The sequence below is a fragment of the Phyllopteryx taeniolatus genome, chromosome 8 (genome assembly GCF_024500385.1).
Source record: "Phyllopteryx taeniolatus isolate TA_2022b chromosome 8, UOR_Ptae_1.2, whole genome shotgun sequence".
NCBI classification, from domain to species: domain Eukaryota; kingdom Metazoa; phylum Chordata; class Actinopteri; order Syngnathiformes; family Syngnathidae; genus Phyllopteryx; species Phyllopteryx taeniolatus.
Genome location: NC_084509.1, coordinates 4517915 through 4541763, shown reverse-complemented (window position 1 = coordinate 4541763; position 23849 = coordinate 4517915). Strand labels below are relative to the sequence as shown.

General features: G+C 39.9%; 1 protein-coding gene across 1 annotated transcript; it reads left to right on the top strand.

Annotated features, from left to right (window-relative positions):
* The first annotated feature begins 1322 nt into the window (after window positions 1-1322).
* bace2 (beta-secretase 2) lies at window positions 1323-22582 on the top strand. The gene is made up of 9 exons (XM_061782287.1): window positions 1323-2024; window positions 13445-13533; window positions 13777-13993; window positions 16668-16799; window positions 17088-17222; window positions 18174-18275; window positions 18515-18664; window positions 18757-18925; window positions 20644-22582. The coding sequence occupies exons 1-9, from the start codon at window positions 1737-1739 to the stop codon at window positions 20883-20885; spliced, it is 1524 nt and encodes a 507-aa protein (XP_061638271.1). The 5' UTR covers window positions 1323-1736; the 3' UTR covers window positions 20886-22582.
* Window positions 22583-23849: the final 1267 nt, after the last annotated feature.

Here is a 23849-nt window from a genome sequence, read left to right as displayed (position 1 = left end):
GAGGGTTCGAAAGAGCCTTTTTAAATATCCAATGACCACAAAAACGTTGCATATATCCAAACAGCTAAAAGACTCAACTCTTGCCAAGCACACTGGGCTATGTTCCTTAAATGTCCTCAGTCTAGGAACATCAAGCCCGATGCCTTGTCCAGACTCAACAAAGGAGACTGTTATTCCGGTGACCTGGATTGAGGGTGCCCTGTGTTGGGAGGTTGAGAAAATGGTGGTGGACTCCATCAGGGGCATTCAGGTTCCAGAGGATTGTCCTAAGGGGAAGTTGGTCGTTCTGGTGGCGCTATGCCCTGAGGTGTTGAAGTGGGGGGACACCTCGAAGGTCGCTTGTCATCCAGAAATCATTTAGTTCTAATCCCACTTTAATTTCATTTGGATAATCTTTCAAAAAATGTTCCCTTATTAAAGATCGAGTGAAGCCGATGGGTCCGTTGCAAATATCAGTCCCCAGTAGCACGGACAAATCACGTACAGTCAGTTTAATGTCATGATGTGGCGTCTGAATTTCTGTTGTGGATTAATGCTTTTGTGTTGTGGCGTTTGTAATTGTTGTAACCTGCCTTGCAATAAATAAACATTGACATAGTTAAACAAATACTGAAATAAATAAATAATTATTGTACTAAATATTTAAATAATTCAAGAAACATTGACATAAATAAATACTGAAATAATTCAATACCCAATAGACATTAATTTATTTATTTAATTTTGGAACTCTAGGTACTCCATATATATATATATATATATATATATATATATATATATATATATATATATATATATATATATATATATATATATAATAAAATAAATACAATGGACTAAAACTATTTGTGTGCTTTGTTGTCTGAAGGCGTGTTCATGCCAACCAACCCGAAATGTGGCCTGAGTTCAATCACATGGTTTGGTTTACAGTCTGACTCAAGGCAAACAGAAACTCAGGTTGAGTTCGCGGAAATAAGATCAACGATTCCGCTACTTCTACTTCAGAATAAAACATATATATATTTTAAATCGGAGCAAGCAGACACACACACACACAAAATAAAATAAAAATAATAAGATAAATAACTTAGATTCATGATTGTGGCAGACTAAATTACTTTTTATTTAGTCATTTATATCATACGTAACACAAAATATTACAGCTTGTATTATTGTACTTGCTTCTCCAAGACGACTTGTATAAAAGTCTAGTTATCCACCCATTTTCAGTTCCTCTTATCATGTTCAGCGTCACGGGGTGCTGGAACTTATCCCAGCTAGCTTCTGGCGAAAGGTGGAAAACACCCCGAACTAGTCGCCAGTCAGTGGCAGGGCACAGCCATTCGGGCAAAAGTATACTACGCCATCAGCGACTTCCAAGTCTGTTTAATTATTTTTTAATACATTTTGAGCGCCTTTCGTAATTGTGCAAGAAATAGAATCGAGTCTTTTATTTTGAAAGTAAATGCCGGAAGTAATTAACTATTTTGGCTATCTCTGGTCCTCGCAAAGAGGCGAAGCGACTTGAAGTTTCCCTTTCCCCACAGCTGCAGTTTAAAAACGTCGGCCACATTGTTACAATGACGACATGAATCGTTTCTACTTGGCGTAAAGAAGTCGACGGTGATGGCGTTTCAATAATGGCTGCGCTAGAAACTTCAAAGGCCAAACTTTTGTAACTGTAATCTCTCCCAGCCCGATTTGCCTTCCCTAAATTGAGGAAAAACAGCAGTACCATGGCACATTGTGCTTACGGTACTATTTTGGCATTTGTTTGCCTTTTCGGCGTGACCAAGAGTTATCTGTCCATACCTCTGAAAATCTTCCCGGGGAAGTACAACGTGTCGTCGGCTGTGGGTTTGTCCGTCACTCGCCCGGTGGCGCTTGCTCCTGATGGGAAGGGTCTGTCTCTGGCCTCCGACCCCAGCGGTCAAGTCAACTTTATGGACATGGTGGGCAACCTACAAGGGGACTCCGGAAGAGGCTACTACATGGAAATGTTCATTGGCACTCCCGGACAACAGGTGTGTGTTAAGATGTTACTCCATTTGATTTGTAAAATAAATACTGTATCTGTTTTCGGTATATAGCTTGTATCTGTCGAAAATAACAAATTCTTAAGTACAAGTACATTCATCTGTGTTTAAAAAATGTTTTTTTTTTTTAAAGTAGTAAAAGTAGACTGATACAACTAATGTACTAAAGTAAAAGTTTAAAAACTACAAACTTAAAAGTAAAAATGGTTTACTCTCGATTCAATACCAGTTTTAATTTTGATACTATTTTGATTTAAAAAGAAAAAAAAATCTCTGCACAAAATAGTTTCCCTCTTATCAACTTAAATAGAGCTGAGAATATTTTTTGTTTTTAAAATTTTGTTTAAATTTTTATTTTTTTTACTTAACTAAGAGCTGGCTGTTGTATCAACTTTTCAATATCAAAACGTGTTTCGGACAACATGATGTGCAGAAAACAATCAATTCTCTTAAAATAATTCTGTTAAATAAGGCCATGGATGGGGAATATCTTGTTTCTCCAAATCTGTTGCTGTTGTCGTCAATGCTCCTTGGTTTAGGTTACACAATGTCTCTTATAAGTCCCCAATATCACAATCAAGCAAGATCTCAACCACGGCCTTTGTTGGCAGAAGTTGAAAAAAAATTATCAATCATATTTTTACAAAAAGTAAGGACAGACAGATATCGGTTTTCAGATGTATGTATGTATGAAAAGTAAAATGCTAGGGATGTTACATCAAATACTCCTAATTTACAAGTTGTGTAAGATATATGAAAAAACCCCACAAAAGATATATTTCAAATCCATCCATATACTACAAGTTTTCCACGTCAGTTTGGAGCAGACGGTCAAGCAGTTTGTCAACAAAGAGATCGTGCGGCATTTGCTCCAGTCAGTGCATGAGAAGAGGTAAGACTTGTGACAGGCCAACTCATGACTGCTTCGTAATGACAATGCATCCGAACACAATGCCCTGAGCATCCTACAGTTCCTGGCCAAGAAGACTATCCCTATGCTGGAAGAACCTCCCCACTCATCCAACCTGGCTCCGTGTGATTACCCCCCACCCCCTCTCTCCCAAGCCCAAGCCCAAGGTTGGTCATCACAGGGGCCCGTTTGAAGATGTGGATGACATCAGGATGCCGTGCTGTGGAGGATCCCGAAAGAATCATTCAAGGAGTGCGCGAAGGCGTGGCAGTGTGTGCTGGGAAAGTGCGTTAGAGATTATTTCATGACTCGTAAATGTCTTATTTTATCTGGAGAAACAGGAATAATCTGGGGAGAATCTGTATTAAACATTTTCTATTCTTGAAAACAGAAATCCAAACGGACTTCATTACTGTTTACTGAGACACAATAGAGCACAGCTATTTCCTCTCTAAACTTCTTTGTTACCTTGGTGTAACCTGTTTTCTTGTTCCATAACATGCTTCACACACCTGCTCTGAGAAAACGAGGAAGTTTGATTCTTGGCATCTTTGAAAGTGTATATAAGTCTGAAACTTTACGATAGTGACAACCAGGGTGCCATTTACAATGAAAAAAATGGCAATAACAATTGATAGATATGTTAATCAGATTTGTCCTATGTACTCAGTGGTTATCTAAGCTTTAGTCATCACAATAGGGATGCACGATTTATTTATTTTTTTTAATCTTAAATGGTCTCTGTTACTCATAACCTTTTGATTTAAATGTTTGTTTTCTGTCAAAAGTTGTACATGACATGGAACATTATACAACTGTGAAAGACAAATAAGACGTATATATTCATGAACATGTCAAATCTGACCAAGTTTTCCAATTCCAATTAACGTCCAGGGAGCAAGGGTAACGAGGCTCCAATAATTTAATCATCCACTTCAATCCCTTATTTTCAACTGTGCTTACTGGTAGCATGTCTCTTGTGATACAATTTGTTTGCTTGTAGAAACAGAGTAGTTTACCACGGCTGCAGCAGTAAGCTACAAACAGCTGTGTGCATCATCCTACCTTGGCATGGTTCTATAGATGCCCCATGATTGGTTCAGCGCGGCGCAACTCAGATTATTATTTACCATTTATAATGTCTGTCAAAACATGGACGAATGCAATCTATCAAAGTCTATTGACCATGTCTCATATCTTTATCAATTAAAAGTTGTTTTGAAATATGTATCTTTATAATTTTTAATATCGCCTAGCTAATTACGACATACTTTGACGGACCATCGTGGCCTCTAAACAGCCAGACTGAGTCGCTCACTGAGCACACCACATCATCATTGGTGGCCCACCGGAAGCGTGCTCTGGCCGCATTTTTTGCTTGCATCGTCACAACATCCTCTTTCGGCCGTTTTGTTAAAATGCACTTTTGGGCCATTTTCGGCTAAAAATGTCTGGTGACAGAATTTTCGGTGTATCCCTAATGGGCACCCTGTATTTTCGGCCCCATTGGATCAACAGTATACATATCAGACAAGTGCATGGCACCACAATAACTGTAGGGCTATTCTAGCCAATTTCAAGCTTGAGGAAAGTCATTTCTGGAAAAGGAGCAGTAACAATAATGGCAATTCAAGAAAGCAATTAATGAATGATACATTTGGACAGGCAGTCAAGTAAAGTAACTTCTGAATATCACACTTGAATATCAAGTTGCCAAAACAAAAACAACAACAACAGAAAAATGTAAGGCGATTACAGTGACAACAGCAACATCAGACCCTGGGGTTACTTTTCCCTTCTACACCCAAATGCTAAAACTAGATTTTTGGAAATAGTTCACCATTGGCGAGGTTCTAGAAAGTCAGTTGTGGCCAAAAATTGAGTTAACAACAGAGTTACTGTTCCTATCTTAACAGTTGAAAACAGGAGTCTGTAAATACAGGATCTCCATGTGGATTAAGCATTTGCATGCGTGAGTCTGTCAAAACGGTAATTGAGGAACACAGCACTCCCATAGAATTCACACGTCACGTACTGTGTAGATTTAATTCAGCAGGACAAGTAGTTGGTGTAGATGCGTTATTGTGTTATTGTTGTTGATTTTTATCATAGATTGGATTGTTTGATGATCCACCATGATAATGACACCAGTCACATGGTCATTTTTGTAATCGCTTTAGCCATGTTGCACTGAAGGTCCAGGACAGAGATGTGTGAATAACTTTAGTCACTTCCCTCCTGCTATGGTCTACCTCCTAATTTGCTGTGCCTGCGACATTTGAGGCATACAGCATATTTCCTGAAAAATGTGGCTTCTGAATTTTACAGCCAGTGTGCCATTAATATTAGGATGTTCCACTGTATTAATCAAACAAATTAATCAAACAAATCATTTGGAAACACAAAAAATACAGTAAGTACAGGACGACAGCGCAAAACCATAGATTTTAGATTATCTGAAAGAAAAATGTGTTACATAGCATTGTGGCTTCAGCATTGTGCCCATTGCCACCAGGTGCCATTACAAATCTCTGTATGAGGGGATGGCTGTGTTGTTGCACTCCAGAGCGCCGGCCGAAACATGAGCGACATCGTTTGACATGGAACACAGCAGCATATTGTGTTATTGTTCCTTCATAAATCAGTATAACGAGTATGGTGGGATACTGTGGTTTCTGTGGAGTACATGCAGCAGCTGCTCTTTGCAGCATGGAAGTGTGTAGGTAGGCTCAACCTCGCTCACTTGCGCTCACATGATGCTCGCCTGATGCTTGCCTGTGAGAACCACTGTTTCTTAGCAGGCAGCTGACCGGGATTACGAGGCTCCCAAGAGCACAGAACTGCCCCATACTTGCACCAAGCAGCCACTCAATGGTCTTGGTTCTGCCTGCTCATTTTTATTATAATTACACAGAAATATGCTTGTGTGAACTACTTCATTTAGCCTACTTGATATGCAACGTGCCTAACAAGATCATATTAATGTTTAAGGGCGACTAAATGGTCCCTGGCGGATTGGACTGTTAAAAAAACATGATGCTTTCGGGTGTTGGAGTTTTTTTGTTTTGTTTTTGTTTTTATCCTGTTCGGCTGTTAGGTCAAGCAGAATAGAGGATCTGTATCCCTTTTATGCCGGAACAGTTTTACTGTCACAGTGGAGTTTTTAAGCTTCCGCTGTGGTTTATTAGCATTCTAATTGAAGTCGAACAGAACAAAGTTTCTAGATGGCAGAGACAAACGAAGACAAAAGACAAAGCACTAATTGTCAACAGGATGAGAAAAGTAAGTCATTACATTATCTACAACAATGAAACATTAAATATGACTTTTGGATGGGGCTGTAGTGCTAGGACAGGACAAGCTAGAACAGGACAAGGACAGGAGAAGAAGCATGCAGGACAAGGGTCATGAACCCGGCTGTACAACTGAAGTGTGGTGGGATTGTCCATCCATCCATCCATCCATTTTCTGAGCTGCTTCTCTTCACTAGGGTCGCGGGCATGCTGGAGCCTATCCCAGCTATCATCGGGCAGGAGGCGGGGTACACCCTGAACTGGTTGCCAGCCAATCGCAGGGCACATACAAACAAACAACCATGCGCACTCACATTCACACTTACGGGCAATTTAGAGTTGCCAATTAACCTACCATGCATGTTTTTGGGATGTGGGAGGAAACCGGAGTGCCTGGAGAAAACCCACGCAGTCACGGGGAAAACATGCAAACTCCACACAGGTGGGGCCGGGGATTGAACCCCGGTCCTCAGAACTGTGAGGCAGACGCTCTAACCAGTTTTCCGCCTTGTGGGATTGTAAATGATAAAGGTCTATAGGACGTGAGTATGAGTGAGGGGATACACACGCAATTCGCATATTCATGAGTTATTTGTCAGTTAGTGGCCCCACATCCAGTCCCAGGGTTGTGTGCCTGCGGACACATGCAAGTGAATTTTACATGCACAAAGACTGACAGAAGTGTGCTGCAATTGCTGTGCCCGCACCGTGGAGGCTGAGGACCCCACCCAATCAGTGTTGGTGTTTTAACACTGTTTTCTGTGTTTGATAGACTACTTAAACTATTGGCGAATGAGCTCATTAGTAACTTCAGTGTTCTCAACTGTCTCAAGTTCCACAAATCAGAGCTTTTGGAGAGGCTTAGCACTTCAGCTTACAGTGTCACTGCCCTGCTTTGTCAACCCCAGAGCAGCACTTGCTAAAGTGTAGTTCTAACACAAAGTTTTTTAAGCTGTACATAAAATATTCAAAGCAGACATATTTTTTTAAACGTTAATGGCATTTTGTCAAAACATTGAGGTCCTCTGCTGATTGTATCACTAGAGAGAGGTGTGGATGTGGCAGGGTTACAATACACGTAGTATGTTGCAAGATGCAACTTGAGCCACGTTTCAGTTCACCATGTTATGGTTTGGTTCGGTATTGCAGGCTTGCATGTTCACTGTGAGGTGCGTAGGCAGAATGGCGACAATTCCGTCAGCTCCGTGACATACAGTATTATACAGTACTGTAAGGAAAGCGTGCTGACAGTAACCAAGAAACCCACCAGCAATCGTGTTTTCTTCCCTGGCAATTCTTTCATTTTAAGCTTGGAATAATACAGTATCGAAACCGAAACTTACGATACTCTAAGACACAAACTCATGTTGCATTTGAAATGAGAGAACTGTGACACTCCCCTCCCAACTACCAGATTTGTGCCTCCTATCCAGATACCGCCATATGAGCTCACAGTGCTACAAAACTTAATATATATTAAGAATATTATTTTGAGTTTATCAAAAGGAAAAAAAAAAAAAGAAAACCTAGATTGTCACTTTCTTCAGCAAACCTTCCCTAGCTGCATGTCATGTGACTACTTTTTCCCAGAGTGATCAAAACTGTGGCTTGTGCTAATGCTAGTTCAACTATGTGAGGAGAGCAGAGAGGAGGAAACAAGGGTAGTACTACTGATAATCATGAAATTGCAGACCCTCCAAGCTCATTTAGGTCAGGAACATAAGAGCATTTGACTACACGGTTGACAACAGAGATGGAAATCATATAGTCAACAAGATCCGGACTATTTGCCATGAGTTTATAGTAGCAGTAATGTAGGGCTAGGTGGTATGTCCTTAAAATAAAATCTGCTTTGTTTTCACAAAAATCTGATTTGCTTCCTGATACCAGACCTTACCTGCAGTGTTGCACCTGAGGTTTAATAAAAGAAAGTTCATGAACTTGTTCATATTTTAGAAAAACATGAAATGAACGTAGTGTATTTCTGCCTGATGAATGTTTTTGAGCACATGCTCATTCTGGGCTCTGTGAACGTTTTTTGGAACAGTAGTTCATTTTGTTCCGTAGAGTGCCAGTTTTCCTTAGACTTTATGCGGCACAGCATTACAGGCTTTACGGTACCATAGATAATTTTACACTTGAGACTATGTGAGTCTCAGGATGCATATGTCTGGAAACAATGAGTCCTAGCCGTGGAACAATGAGTCCATTACATATCACATAGTGCAGATACACTAATCCTGCGCTGTATGACTGTAGTTGCTTTCCAGTCCTGCTATGTTGCAGATTTTTGTTTGTACAATTTGTAAAATAGTTTTGTGTTCTCAATTGCTCTTGGTCTCTCTCAATATATTATGCTTCAGCCTGCCACGATAGCAATTTTTTTAGGGTGATATATTTTCCCAAAAACTATCAAGATAAACAATAGTATCGTTGTTATTTTTATGCCACCAATATAATGATATTATAGAGCATAATAATTCAAGTACATCCTTTTTAAGAACAATTAACTTTCAATTCTAAAGAATATTGAACATTAGCATGTAATGTAGACCAATAAATAAAATATCTTAGACATACAAATTATAAATATATCACACTCAAGCTCTGGTCGCAAAAAATTGCACTTATTATTGCATACATTGTTGCACAAATATTAAACATTTGGCACAGAGCTATAGAGTCATTAACCCACTAAAGAGGCCTGAAAAATTTCTTAAAGCCTGCCAAATTTGAATGAATGAAAAAACAAACCAAAAAAAAAACATTTATGTACTCGAAAGCATTTGGGGTTTGTTTTTAATTTTAATATCAGTTCTTTTTTTTGGTCTTTATTTTTATTTATTTATGAATGTTGTTATGTACTGTATAATTTCTGCTGCCTCTTTGCTCTTGAAAAGGAGATTTTATCTCTCAATAAGCTTTTAATTGGTTAAATAAATGATAAATACAATGTAACATAAGCCCCGCCGCCGAGCTGCTGGACTGCTGGATTTCACCTGTCAATCAAATAATGCTGAAAATTAGTTCACGGAAGTCAAGTACTACCTGAATATTGATAACTTATACTGCTGTAGTTTTGTTCTATAAGCGGTTTCTCTCTGTGTGTTTGTGTTTGTGTGTGTGTGTGTGTGTCGGTTATGTGGAGAACACACAACGTGGAGCGCGGATGTTTTAACGATGTCGAGCTTTTTAGCTCCAGCCATTAGCTCGCTAGCTCAATAGCTCGCAGGCTAGCGAATGTAATGAACAGTAAACATTCCCTTTGTCCCAGTTGTGTGCATCTATGGAGCAAACGCCGTTCTGCAAGCCTGGCTGAAAAAACTTCTGTGTCCATGGTATGGACCGATAACCTGCCCTACTTTGCCTCTGATTGGCTAGCACTGAGACAGGATACGTACTTTTGATTCGCTGTGTGTGGAAGCTCTTCACCAATGCACACACCTACGTACGTAGGGCAGGTTTTAAACCATGCGTCTACAGATGCAGAATAAATATGCTTCATGCATCCCTGCTAATTTTTGTGTGTCTCAGACACGGGATGCGCATCACACAAGATCCCTGTGGTAGTAACGAAACTTACAGACCAATTACATGCGAGTTAAGCCATCACACGTGACCTTACTCAGTCAATCAAGACTGCATTTCAGGCGGTAATTACTGACTGCGTGCAGACTAAAGACGGAGAAAGAAGAAAGTTCAGGAAATGACTGATAAAGGAAGAGAATATTAGGAACAAATGGCTCCCCAAAAATAGATGGATAAAAGAACTGCTCAAAATAACAAAGGTGCCACTTTAACAACACATCCTATATCTCAATGAATGAGATATTCTGGTTGAAAATTCATTACTCACTCATCATTCCTCGACTTAATTGATGAAATCGACGAAATACCCAACCCTTTTAGGAATCACAGAAAGGGGATCTCTATGATCCCCTTTTATGTTTGAACAAGCGACAGCTTCCCTCAGCATTCGTTTGTAGTTAATTCACCATCTTTCTAATTTGTGTGTTTGCAAGATTATAATGCCACAACAGGAACGGTTCAAGTTTCACTAATAACACTAATGATGGAGCAATCATTACTGTTATTAGTGAAGCACCAAAATGTCCCTGTGATTCTACAATATTTGGTTAAACTATCACCATTATTAACATGAAATGATGATGTGATTACGCTGCTTGAAGTGTTAAACGAGGCACTGTCTAAATGAGCCACTAATTGTTGCATCTGTTAGCATGTGGCAGAGACACAGGGCGAGGTGTCGGCTGGAAAGCTTCGCATCTGCTAATTGGAACAAACAGGTGGCAGATGCACAATTGTCGCCACAGAGACACCACCAATTAGACAGTGAGAGATCCAAGTGCGTGTGACTAAAGGCCACTCGCTTCAGCATCACAGTGGGGGTATTTGTCTGAGGCGCAGTGCCAAGGAGGAAAAGTGTGACTAGAGAATATAGGCGCAGTTACGATAAGGAAATACCCAACTCACCCCTTCGCTCCACTCCACGTCAAAGTATCACACGGCTCGTTTGTCCAGTTAAGGTTCATAATAGTGATGCAATCTGCAACACACGGTTGGTATTTTACATGGCACAGTCACGTGTGGACCAGTGCCAATACAGTGAGAAGGAAGTGATAAGCAACACATTGTTGGTAACAACCTACGTCAAGGGAGGTTATGTTTTCAGTGGTAAGACAGTGTGCGAAAACTGTCCAGAGCATGAACCAAGGAAAAATTCTTTACATTTTTGAGGGATTACTTAAAACATAGCAAGAAACAGATGGTCATTAGCCTTGCTGTTTGAAAGAACTCTTGAGTGTGCGTTTTTATTTGATTTATCATTTTATTTTTTTTACAGGCTATGAACAGGTATTAGTTATTTTTCTCAAGCTGAAAGGCGCAACCAGACATAAGTAGGTGGTAATGTTCGTGGTCGAATTCATAAAGGGCTATCGGTGTACACATTCTGAAGTCCACCTGCAACAGTTTATCTAGTGAGGTAAATGAACTTTTCTTGTTTGTTGAATACATTTTTAATTCAAAAGGGATCTTCAGTAAAACATTTCTATGTTCGGAGTCTCCCTATGTATGCCTCTTTTGAGTGTGTCCCAGGGACATGGTCACAATAGTGTTTTTGTCGTCCTCGTTGTCGTTGTCGTCTTTGTCACCAGGCGTGGCTGGTAAACAACCACCATGTATACCAACCTGCAGTTTACTTGGCTGGTGGCAAAACAGCTCATTAGGGCCACTCTTCCCATGGAATGCCAGGGGGGGGAGGGATGCCAGGACATTATTGGTGATGCCGCAAACCTCTGTTCAGAGACGGCTTTTTTTAGTTTGACGTAGATGGCTTCTCTTAAATCGCTTTTTTGAAAGACCCAAGTTGCCTTAATTCAAGCATTGCATTTTATTCTTTTTTTCTCACTACTCAGTAGCAATGTGACAAAATTTACCCAAAATAACAGTCTGTCAAAATGCCACTTCAAACTCAGTACAACCCAACAAGAATTTAGAAAATTGGATGATGGGTTCTGAAGAAATTTAGTTTTTTGTGTCAGGAAAAAAATGCCTTTTGGGTAAATGTTTTTGTGCGATATCATCTATTGAAAATCTGGTCAAAAAAAATCTTAAAATTAGCATAAAACAGTATAAAGTCAACATACAGTATGTCCTCGACCCTTTTGTTTGGGAGGCTACTCGAGAATTCCCTTCTTTGCGTGGCTAAGTTTCAACTAAAAATATCCACCGAGGAAATTCAAAGGGTTTCTCCAAGTCGACACAATCTCAAATTATGAGTTATTCCACCATTCACCACTCCACCGCTCATGTACACATCAAGCACATGGCAGGAGAAACAGTTTCTTTGAAGAGAAATATCACCAGCTACTGCCGTGATATGCATATTATATATAGGTGTTCATTTATTTCCTGTATTTTTTTTTTTATTTTTTTTTTTTTTTACCCGTCCTGTTCAGCTGCATGGCCATGCAGAATGGTGGATCTGTATGCCTTTTGTGCTGGAACAGTTTTCATGTGCCACAGGGAAATTTGAAATACTCACTCTGCTTATTTTTTTTTATTATTCTGATGTTTATTGAAAATGCAGCCCGACAGAAAAGGGTTTTAGGGCACAGACTAGGGGACATAACGGACAAGGGGAATATGAGTGCGAACCAGAGCAGAAGAATGGTTGAACAGTCTTTCTATTTGACTACAAGTACAAAGTCAAATTGCGTTCTTATTTGTGTCGGGGGAGGGGGGCACCCAATGAGGACATGCAACAACTAACATATAGGACAAGATGAGAGAGGAGAGAAAAGGGCAAGACAGGATGTGGGAAATGAGCAAGTCTGTGCTACAGAAGAGTGGTGTGGTGGGATGCTTTTATAGTGTCTTAACACCTGTAAGAACCTGTGAGCTGATATCCTAATACAACCGGTCTTATTGTTAGTGGTCCCAGCACAAGCTAGTAAAGCCTATAGCATGTCTCTGGAACTTATTAGTTTTACACATTGCACATGTTGGTTTTCATTTGACCTTTTAAGTGTCGTAATCTGTACGGGAATTCTTTGGAGGGAAAACCGGAACACAAAAGTGCTTTTAATATTTTGATGATGATTTACCCTACCTGAATATTGTCACAGCCATAAATGAGGGTTGGGGACAGATCGGTTTTTGAACTCGCATTTTTTGGCATGAGATCTGTGAAGAGTCTCTACAAAGAGCGAATTGTGCTTAACGCCTGGCTGTGAGGTATTAGGTTAATTAGCCCGTCAGGGTAAGGGACTTGAACAAAGGTGTTAATGTGCCCTCCATTTAGTGGTGAAGGTTAAAGACGTCAGTGGCAAATTATTTCCTTCTCTTTAATTTGATGCCTAGAAGATGGCATTATCTCAACTGCAGTTAGTGTTAGCCAGTTACCGCTATGTGCATGACACGTACCGGGAAGGCTGGATAAGTCATGCTCTCAAGCTGTTGCTGCAGGCTGATATGGTTGACCAAGGATAACATTGTAGATTAATGCTGACAAGCAACATGTTTTTTTCCACTCTATGGCAAAGGTTTATCATATGTAATAATAGTTTGCTTTACACTAGAATCTGTAGAAGGAAATATTTAATCTCCGCAAATTGGGGCAGGGTACAGTTGTATCCACAAGTCAATGTTTGTTAAAGCATCTCCTACTTTGTGTCTTTCAGCTGAATATCCTGGTGGATACCGGCAGCAGTAACTTTGCAGTGGCTGCGGCTTCATACCCATTTATTACTCGCTACTTCGACACTGCACTGTGAGTAGCTGGAGCATGTTTGAAAATGTCCGAATGCTGCGTTCAGAGGTTTGAACAGTAACATTTTAATCTAGTGATTTGACTCTTGTGATAACGTTAAAGTCACAATCCTCATTCATAATGTTTCTGTAATGTCACCACTTTGTCCTACATACTTACACTATGACTTACAGTGAACGTTACAGATAGAGATTTTAGAAATATCACAATGTGCGTTTTCATTTGGCTACTGTCTGTGTGTAGCTCCAGTTCCTTCAGGTCAGATGGCCAAACTGTAGCTGTCAGGTACACCCAGGGAAACTGGATGGGTGAACTTGGCGTTGACCTTATCTCCATTCCCAATGGCCCAAATGGTACCATCAGCGTCAACATAGCTGCTATCTTGTCATCTGAGGGCTTCTTCCTACCTGGGATCAACTGGCAGGGCATCCTCGGACTAGCCTATCCCATGCTGGCTCGGGTAAGTCAAATAATCTGCACTGCTTCTGAAATTGTCAGAAAGAAAAAAAAAATGTGATGTGATGTACGATTGACCTTAATTTAGATTGTACGGTGGAGCCTTCACAAACAGAATCCAGTCTGTCAAGTCTCCAGTTTAGATCTAGCTCCAGCTCGCCAGTGACTGTGAACAAGATAAGCGATTGAAAATGGATGGATGGAAAAAAAATTACTCACCCTTTGATGACCGTGACACGTGAGTGTTGCGGAAGGCGAGTCAACTAACTGTTATGCGACGTGTAAAAATAAGTTAAGTTTGTGTACATTAAAACTTTACAAACTTAAGAATTAGGTACTCATGCTAACTTTGACGACATGGCGTATTGGTAAACCGTGCAGATGGGGATTACTGTATGTGTCTGTTTGGTGAGTCTCTGCACCCTCTCCAGAACATTTAAACATCTGCGTTCTTCTATTATGATTATTATTGTTGACTTGTGTCGCTTTAGCCATATCGTACTGAGCAGCCAGGACTGAGACGTGTGTAACGCATTCTTACATTTCACTTGGTCCCACTTCTGGTTCTATTAAATCTTTACCATCACAAACGCACACAAAAAGCCATAGAAAAAATGTAAACATGCATGGCTTTATCTTCGCCAGTTGCTGCAAGAGTTGCTGAAACGCCACATGATGACTGCTTGACCGTCAGTTTATGTAGTGGCTTTTAAAGCATAATTTTGATTCATTTAACATGCTCATCCATTCCTGACATTCAGCCCAGCTGCACATTTCCAAAAGTTGAGAAATGGTTCAATCATGATCCATTGCCAATGCATTTTGAAAAAGATGTGATATGATAATGTGTTTCTAATCATGACTAGAAAGGCCCAGCAAACACGGTGTGAGGAGAAAATGTCTGCAATGTTTTGTTATTTGGAATTTTGGAATGGAGTAGAATAAGAATGGTTGAGGGCTGCCCCGACCAGATATTGTGTTGAACCTTTCAAGAGAACAAGACCCTTTCTTTTATCATAACCCTCCATCTACAAAATTGTTCCATGTTATGACAAGTAATGTCAAGATGAAATAAAAGTAAATGCATCGCAACACCCTTGAAGTGTTGGTCAAACCAAATTGATTTTTGAAATCTTTTGTTTTTATTTTTTATTTTGGGTATGCAGTTGTAGTCACGTGAGGTATGGACAGACATCTTGTTTTGTTTTCATTGTAATAGTGTTTTATTTTTGTAATTTTATGCTTTATTCCATACACCTTCTTTTCTCACTGAGGTAAAAACAGGAGGGAACTTTACCAATTTTGCGTTTAGGGAATACCTTTTAGAAAAGATACTGCTCTATACTGTATTCTATATCGCTAAGGCATTCATCATCAAACACAGTCAATGACTGAATTGTGTGTCAAAATTCTTCACCCGGGTTAGTTCACATAACATCCAATGTTTTTTGTCTGGTTTATTTTCACAAGGCTGGGTATTCACCAAATTTGACTTTTTATTTTGAACTCTGGATAAATAATTCAAAATGGTGTTATACAACAATGAAGCGTAGCAATCCAGCACAGCTAAGGCACTGTATTCTTTTAAGTAGAATCTGATTATTTTATCTAAGCTCTAATCTTGGTTGAAGCGTGATTGTTGCTACAAAACATTCAAACTCGTCCGTCTCCTGATATTCATGTCTTTCACACACTTTTATTCAGATCATGTTTAGGTTTTGTGTGTTTGTAAAACTCTTTCTCTTAATCTCATGAAATTATGACATCTTTCCCTAATCGATTTACCAATTCAAAAGACAAAAAAAGATTAATTTGGGCTGACTTGAGTTAATGGAGCCTGATTTTGTTGAACAACCTTCATAGTACATATACATTTACTGTACCATAAAGAACATTGGAGAACACCTGTTGGGATTAGGGTCAACAAGTGAGAGCGAGAGAGAGAGAACACGAGACGTGATTTAAAGTTGTCATGACGACAATTAAAGTTGACTGGATGGGATTAAAGTCATCATGAGGAGCTATAAAGTTGTCACAATTGGCATACAAGTCTTCACGATTAAATTTAAACTCATGATGAGATTTAAAGTCAGCATTTGATGTGTGCATTACAGTTAACATAGAGTTAACATCAGAATCAGAATCATCTTTATTTGCCAAGTATGTCCAAAAAACACACAAGGAATTTGTCCCCGGTAATTGGAGCCGCTCTAGTACGACAACAGGCAGTCAATTGACAGAGAACACTTTTGAAACATAAAGACATTGAGAAAAACAGTCACTGAGCAATAAAGGGTTGCTAGTTATCTGGTAATGCCGGTGCATTGTATTTTATTTTTTATTTATTTATTTTATTTATTTATTTTTTTGACAATTGTGCAAAAAGATGGAATTTGAATTGATTATCTTTGCTGTGATCCATTAAGCTATGTGATGGAGGATTCGTTCCAGCTTTATTTCCTTTCCCCATCACTGTCTTATGCCCATCCATATCTCCTGGGAAATAAATCTCAAATAATGCAACCATTGTTTTGTGTGTTATTTACATGTTTGGGAAATTTCCTGGTTCAGCAGGAAGTATGTAAATTCATAGATTGCAAAATGTGAAAAGCTAAAAGTACCTTGAGCAGCACAAATGAGTGAGTGTGGTTTTTGTTTGTTTGTTTTCTCTCAATCAGCCAGATTCATCTGTGGAACCCTTCTTCAACTCTGTGGTGAAACAGCTTGGTATTCCTGATGTCTTTTCCCTACAGATGTGCGGCACTGGAATGTCTGCTAGCAGCTTAGTCGACCCCACGGGTGGTAGTCTTGTGAGTAGTCAGCAGTGGTTACACACAGAGGAATTTGATTTAAAAAAAAAAAAAAAAGTAAATTAATAAAAAGGAATACATCAGAGAGAGAGATTGTAATGGCAAACATTTTTTAGCAGTCTATTCTTTACAATATATCTACTATTTTAACAGTGCATAGCCATTGATATTTTCTGCATCTAAACACCAGAGACGATGTGAATTCATGTGGAGGAAATGCATGTTTTATTGTGGCAGCGATCCAATGCTAAAATGTTGTCTGGTGTGTTTTTTGTGTGTGTGTTTTAGATCATGGGTGGGGTTGAACCAACTCTGTATCGGGGGTCAATCTGGTACACCCCTATAGTTGAGGAATGGTACTACCAAGTAGAGGTTTTAAAGCTGGAGGTTGGCAACCAGAATCTGGACCTTGACTGCAGAGAGGTGATTGTCGGATTTAGTCAAATACTCAACACCATGTAAGCACAATAAGCAAAACTAGCTTCAGAATTTGACTTTAATATGACAACAACCCAGAGCACACGTCCAGATCAACAAAAACAGCCTCCACAGGAAAAAAGGTTTTGGAATGACACGGCCAAAGTCCAGTTGAAAATGTGTGGCGTGATTGGAAGAGATTTGCACAAAAGAGATGTCCTCATAATTTGACAGATTTGAAGCGCATTTGCAAAGAAGAGTTTGCAAATATGAATCAAGTGAAGATGTGCCATTCTAATAGACTCCTACCCACAAGTATGCAATGCTGTTATCAAATCAACAGGTCCTTCAAAGTGTTAGTTAGAAAATATAAATTAAGAAAAATTGTAATGTATTTTTACCTTAAGATTTTTTTTTTCAACTGAATTGTACAGGTGATAATTCATTTACATTATTTTTTTTTTTAAATGATTTGTTAGGATTGTCTCTTTTCTGACATCAGAAAAGTCTAGTGTTTCAACAGGTGTCTCTGCATTTTATATCCATTGTTAACCAAAAACCAAGTAGATAGGATAGCCTGCCCCACATGTTAGAGAGAGGTATGGTAGTTGAGATCAAAGGTTAAAAAAAAAAAAATAATCAATAAATATGTTACTTGCCGCAATTGTCAACCCACCTTTTGTAAGTCGACATAACAACCCTATTGAGTCTGATAACAGCACATGGCTGAGGTCCATCAGTAAATGATCCTCTCCACTACATTTTGAGTGATCTTGCCTATTTCTCAAAATGCTTCTTGTGTCTGGGCCGAAGGTCATATTGGTACATGTTTCTGTAAATCATGTTCTCAGCTCAAGAAAGAAGTTGAACTGATGTTGTTTTTGCTCACTAGAGGTCTTCCGTAGGAGTCTGCCGAACTGACAAGCCGCACTTCTCTGTCTCGCCTTTTCTTTTCAGTATAACATGGATAAAGCTATAGTTGACAGCGGCACGACGCTGCTGCGACTTCCCGTCAACGTCTTCAATGCGGTGGTGGACGCCATCACACGCAGCTCTCTGGTACGCCGACTTCTCTCGACAGGCAATGATGAAATGCGTTGTCAGTGCAAAGAGATGTAGGGCAGGATGGCACACAGTGACTGTTCAAGCATGCCGTTTCTTTGGCAGAATGTTCTATACTGAATATGCAGTTTGTTTTTAATACAATATACTTTTATTTCTGCCTACATCAATTAATCTTTAGAGCTTTAACTCAAAAGTGGTTGTGTTGCTAAGCTGACTTTTCGTCTGTCATTCAGATTCAGGAGTTTTCATCAGGGTTCTGGGATGGGACCAAGCTGGCTTGCTGGATGAGGGGAGATACCCCCTGGAGATTTTTCCCCAAACTGTCCATCTACCTAAGGCACACGAACACCAGTGAATCCTTCCGCATCACCATCCTTCCTCAGGTACAGAAATGCCTGCAGGGACATTCCTCAAAAGATTTATCATAAGTGTATCTTCATCACTCTTTCTTATTTATTTGTTTTGTGTATTAAAGTTGTACATCCAGCCTATCACAGACGTGGATGGCACGCTGGACTGCTACCGCTTCGGTGTATCTTCATCTGCTAACGGTCTTGTGATCGGCGCGACTGTTATGGAGGGTTTCTACGTGGTGTTCGATCGTGCCCATCGCAGACTGGGCTTTGCCCTCAGCAACTGTGCAGGTGAGGCTACATAGTTTACTTTTACTACCTTCATACTGACTCGTTAACACTGACACTAAATTTCCACTTTGTAGGAACTTGTAGCTCTTGGTACTTGTCCTGTAGTTCCTGGAACAATTATCTTCCAAGCATACATGTTCGCACGCTGTCCTGTGTGTAAGGTGGTAGGGAATGGGGGGGGGCATTGAAGTCAACTCACTTAAGCACCAGGTGTAAGAACGTGCAACGTTTAACACCTGAGACTCAGTGCTCATGGCCCTTTGTGTTGAAAGCAATTGTTGCCGTCACCACACATGAAATAATGAAATCTGATGGCACGGACTGCTTGAACACCCACTTGGGATGTGTTGATGTACCACTTCGATGTCTTGTCTGAAAGGGACAGGCACATTCTGATTCTCATTTTGTGCTTTTATACATAATAACCAATTAAGAAGAGAAAATAAATTAACCAATTATTCAATTAGATAAATATTATTATTATTATTTTTTTTTTAAATGAACAAACACAATTTAACTAACCGATTTTGGGGGTAAATGCTAAATTAATGCAACAAATATTACAGGAGTCTTGATAATGTAAATGCTTTTCGGACTATCTTAAAAAACATAGTGGGCCATATGTGGCCTGCAGGCCACCCTTTGGCCAACCCTGCTTTAGCCATATTGTACTGAGCCAGAACAAACTAACTAACTGCAGTACATGGCAGTAAGTTTAATTTCTGATGTTATGATTATCTTCACATTTTTCCTCTTTGCCACCCCTCATAGTTCCAAGGCATCTGTCTTCACAATATCGGCAAAAAGGCCATAGAAAAAGTACTGGTCAAGGGAGCTTAAATACTGCAAAAATTGCTGCCGTGATCACCTGTGAGGTTTTGTGTGACTTTGAAGGTGTCTTTTTTGTTGTTGTTCTTCTCAAATTGCATAGCTTGGGGGACATTTGATAGAGGTTCCACTGTACTCAAATAAGCAGTTGTAGTATACAGTGGTGGGGGCTCACCAAGAAAAACTGACCTACTTTTAAAACCTACATTTTAATATCTGTTCCATGAAATTGTATAAATGTATTCCCAAAGGTCTATTGTTTTGATTTCATAGTGTTTCTCGTGGCTGCACTTGCCTCCAGTACGTGCATGTGTACTGTATGTCTTAGCCTCCTTGTGCTTTAACTTAAACTACATTAGCTATGGGACTTTCTTTAATCAATCAGATTTCAGAATTGCTGGTCCAAAATAATGTCTTTCCTGTCCTCTGATGGGTTGGTCAGAGAACAACTTCTTAGACCGGTGTGTTTTCCAAGCTTTGAGCCAGGGCACCCGTTTTACTTTAGAAAATCTTACAGCCCTCCAGCAAAATAAAATGTCACAAAACTATGAATATTGAAATCATGATCATCTCATCTCAATTTACTCAGTGCGAAGTCTCTGCCTGTTTAGGCGAACAAAAAGCCGATATAGGCATGACTTAATCTGTTGTATGAATGGCAACAGGTGGATACGCAGGTATATTGTACCTTCTGCCATCTATTGCAAGAGTATGTAATTGTTCTGCTTGCCTCCAAACATCGCTGGAATAGAAAGATGAACAAATACATATTTGTAATGATTATTTTTGGGCAAATTAATTGACAGTTTAACCCATATGCAATATAGAAAGGGCTGCAAACGACAAACCGATATTTCGGGGATTCACCGTATTGTGATGTTTCTCCGTAGTGAACGGCGGAGTGGCTCTGTCCGAAATCGACGGGCCCTTCTCAGCGGCGGACATGGCGTCGGACTGCTCTGGCCGTGCGCTGCAGGAGCCTCTTCTTTGGGTGATCTCCTACACTCTCGTGGCCGTGTGCGGCGTCATCTTATTCATCCTGCTCCTGCTGCTGGTGCTGCCCTGCCGACGGCGAGGATACTCAGGGGAGATAACCGACCATTCCTCGCTGGTGCGGCACCGCATCAAGTGACTGAGAGGGAAGGCGCGGGCGACAGGCGCAAACGGGCAGGACGCCAGCGAGCGAAGCGCTGCCGTCGAGGTGGAAAAAGGGGTGAGGCTGCACAAGGTGGTTGACGTGGAAGGGTCCACCACCTCGGAGAGGGACAGTCCTTCTGATAAGCTCTCAAAAGACGCTGCCAGCGGTGCACAATGAAATGAACTCATGGTTTGTATTTTAACTCTTGAAGTGCTCTGTCCATGCAGATGGCTGAACCAATCTATGAATCAGTGCTTTTCTTGAACAAATATACACTCACATACACATCTCTCAATAAGTTAGAGTAGCGTCCAAAGCATAATCTATTTCAATAGTTCAATTCAAAAAGTAAAAGTTATACATTATATAGATTTCCTACACAGTGAAATATTACGTAATTTCAGTTGTATATAAAATTTGGATGATTACAGCTTTTTTTTTTATTTGGCAGGAATTGGTTTACTGTATACGGACTCTATAAGATGTGATTATTGACATAAATAAACTTTTCCAGCGTACTCTAATTTATTGAGATGTATCTGTATACTGTATACACCGAGTTTGGGATGTTGGAACAGCGAGTTGCGCAAAAAGTACTGAAGCATTCAAAAGATTACAGGTCAAATTACGTTCACCTGCTATAAAGTATATTTTAGGTTCATCCTGAAATTTCACCTGAAATCTGAACTTTTTGTGAGTAGTGTTTGTATTAGAGATGTCATTTTCTAAACAAATAGAATGATTTTTGGTACATGTTTAAACGTGCCTTTTCGATCACACCGGTGATGGAATGTTTTACCCTCTTGTTCCTTTTAAATTCGCCTCCAAATTATGGTTGAATATGTGGAAAGAAAAGCTGCTTGAACAGTTACTGACACTTCCTGCCATACTGGAAGTAAAATGTCACGTTTGCATTGCTTGTAGTGCCTGCAGAAAACTCTTACACAGAGGTTGTGCACTTTTATTCAACACTGTCATGAAACTGAGTCCACCGTGCTTACATTGCTTGTTTACACAAACCCCAAGTCTCCAATCAAGGGGGTTCATGTCGTGTTCTGGCAGTATGTCAGGACTGTGCCAAAGTATTTGCGCTTTGAGATGAACTGATCCACTATTCCGGCTGTCCGGCCTGTAAAAGTGGAAGTCAGTTCAGCACTTGACATTTTGTTACAACAGTCGTTTATGGAAAAAGCTGACGAGCGCCTCTACATTCGGACCTGAAGCGGCAAAGAAAAGTGTGACTTTCACCTTGCTGTTTATATTACCAGTTTTGGGTTGCACTTGTACAGCCCAAATTGATGTTCAAATCTGTGGTCAATGCTGAGCTGTTGTCTTAATGTACTTTTACTGATTGTGTTTAAGTTCAACTTTATATTGAAATCTATTTGAATGTGAGTTATTATTTCTGAATTTTGGCACATACTGCACATTTGCAAAGAAGCAATATTATAATATTCCTTTAGAACTGACTCAACCACACGTACAATCAAAGCCGCACGACCTGAAACATGGTTGTAGCTTCTTTGAAAACTTAAATGTGGTATCTAATGCCATCCAGTGGAAAAGATGGCGATTGCAAGCAATTGACTCCCGAGGAAAGCCAAAGCCACTTGTTCTTGAAAGAAAAATGTTATATTTTTCAGTACTAAGATTGTAAATGGTGCAAATAAAGAACTTATGAACACATTGAACATTTGATTGTAACTTAGTGCTTCACTGTTTTGCAGCGGTGGGTAGGAATGCGTTACATTTAATCAAGTAACATTTTGGATAAATTGTACTTGTCAGAGTAGTTTTAATGAAGGATACTTTTTACATGAGTATTTATGTTAAGGGTGCTTTTACTCCGTTACAATATTCTACATGCTGCTTGCTGCTTTTATCTACAACCCCAATTCCAATGAAGTTGGGACATTGTGTTAAACAAATAAAAGCGGAATACAATGATTTGCAAATCATGTTCAACCTATATTTAATTGAATACACTACAAAGACATTTAATGTTCAAACTGATAAACTTTGTTTTTAGCAAATCATCATTCATTTAGAATTTTATGGCTGCAACACGTTCCAAAAAAGCTGGGACGGGGTCATGTTTACCAATGGGTTGCATCACCTTTTCTTTTAACAACATTCAATAAACGTTTGGGAACTGAGAACACTTAATTGTTGAAGCTTTGTAGGTGGAATTCTTTCCCATTCTTGCTCGATGTACATCTTCAGCTGTTCAACAGTCCGGGGTCTCCGTTGTCGTATTTTACTCTTCATAATGCGCTACACATTTTCAATGGGAGACAGGTCTGGACTGCAGGCAGGCCAGTCGAGTACCCGCACTCTTTCACTACGAAGCCACGCTGTTGTAACACATGCAGAATGTGGTTTGGCATTGTCTTGCTGAAATAAGCAGGGACGTCCATGAGAAAGACGTTGCTCGAATGGCAGCATATGTTTCTCCAAAACCTGTATGTACCTTACAGCAATAATGGTGCCTTCACAGATGTGTAAGTTACCCTATGCCATTGGCACTAACACAGCCCCATACCATCACAGATGCTGGCTTTTGAACTTTGCGTCCATAACAGTCCGGATGGTTCTTTTCCTCTTTGGCTCGGAGGACACGACGTCCAAAATTTCCCAAAACAATTTGAAATGTGGACTCGTCGGACCACAGAACACTTTTCCACTTTGCATCAGTCCATCTTGGATGAGCTCGGGCCCAGAGAATCCGGCGGCGTTTCTGGGTGTTGTTGATAAATGGCTTTTGCTTTGCATAGTAGAGTTTCAAGTTGCACTTACGGATGTAGCGCCGAACTGTATTTACTGTCATTGGTTTTCTGAAGTGTTCCTGATCCCATGTGGTGACATCCTTTACACATTGATGTCGGTTTTTGATGCTTTGCCGCCTGAGGGATCGAAGGTCACGGACATTCAATGTTGGTTTTCGGCCTTGCCGCTTAC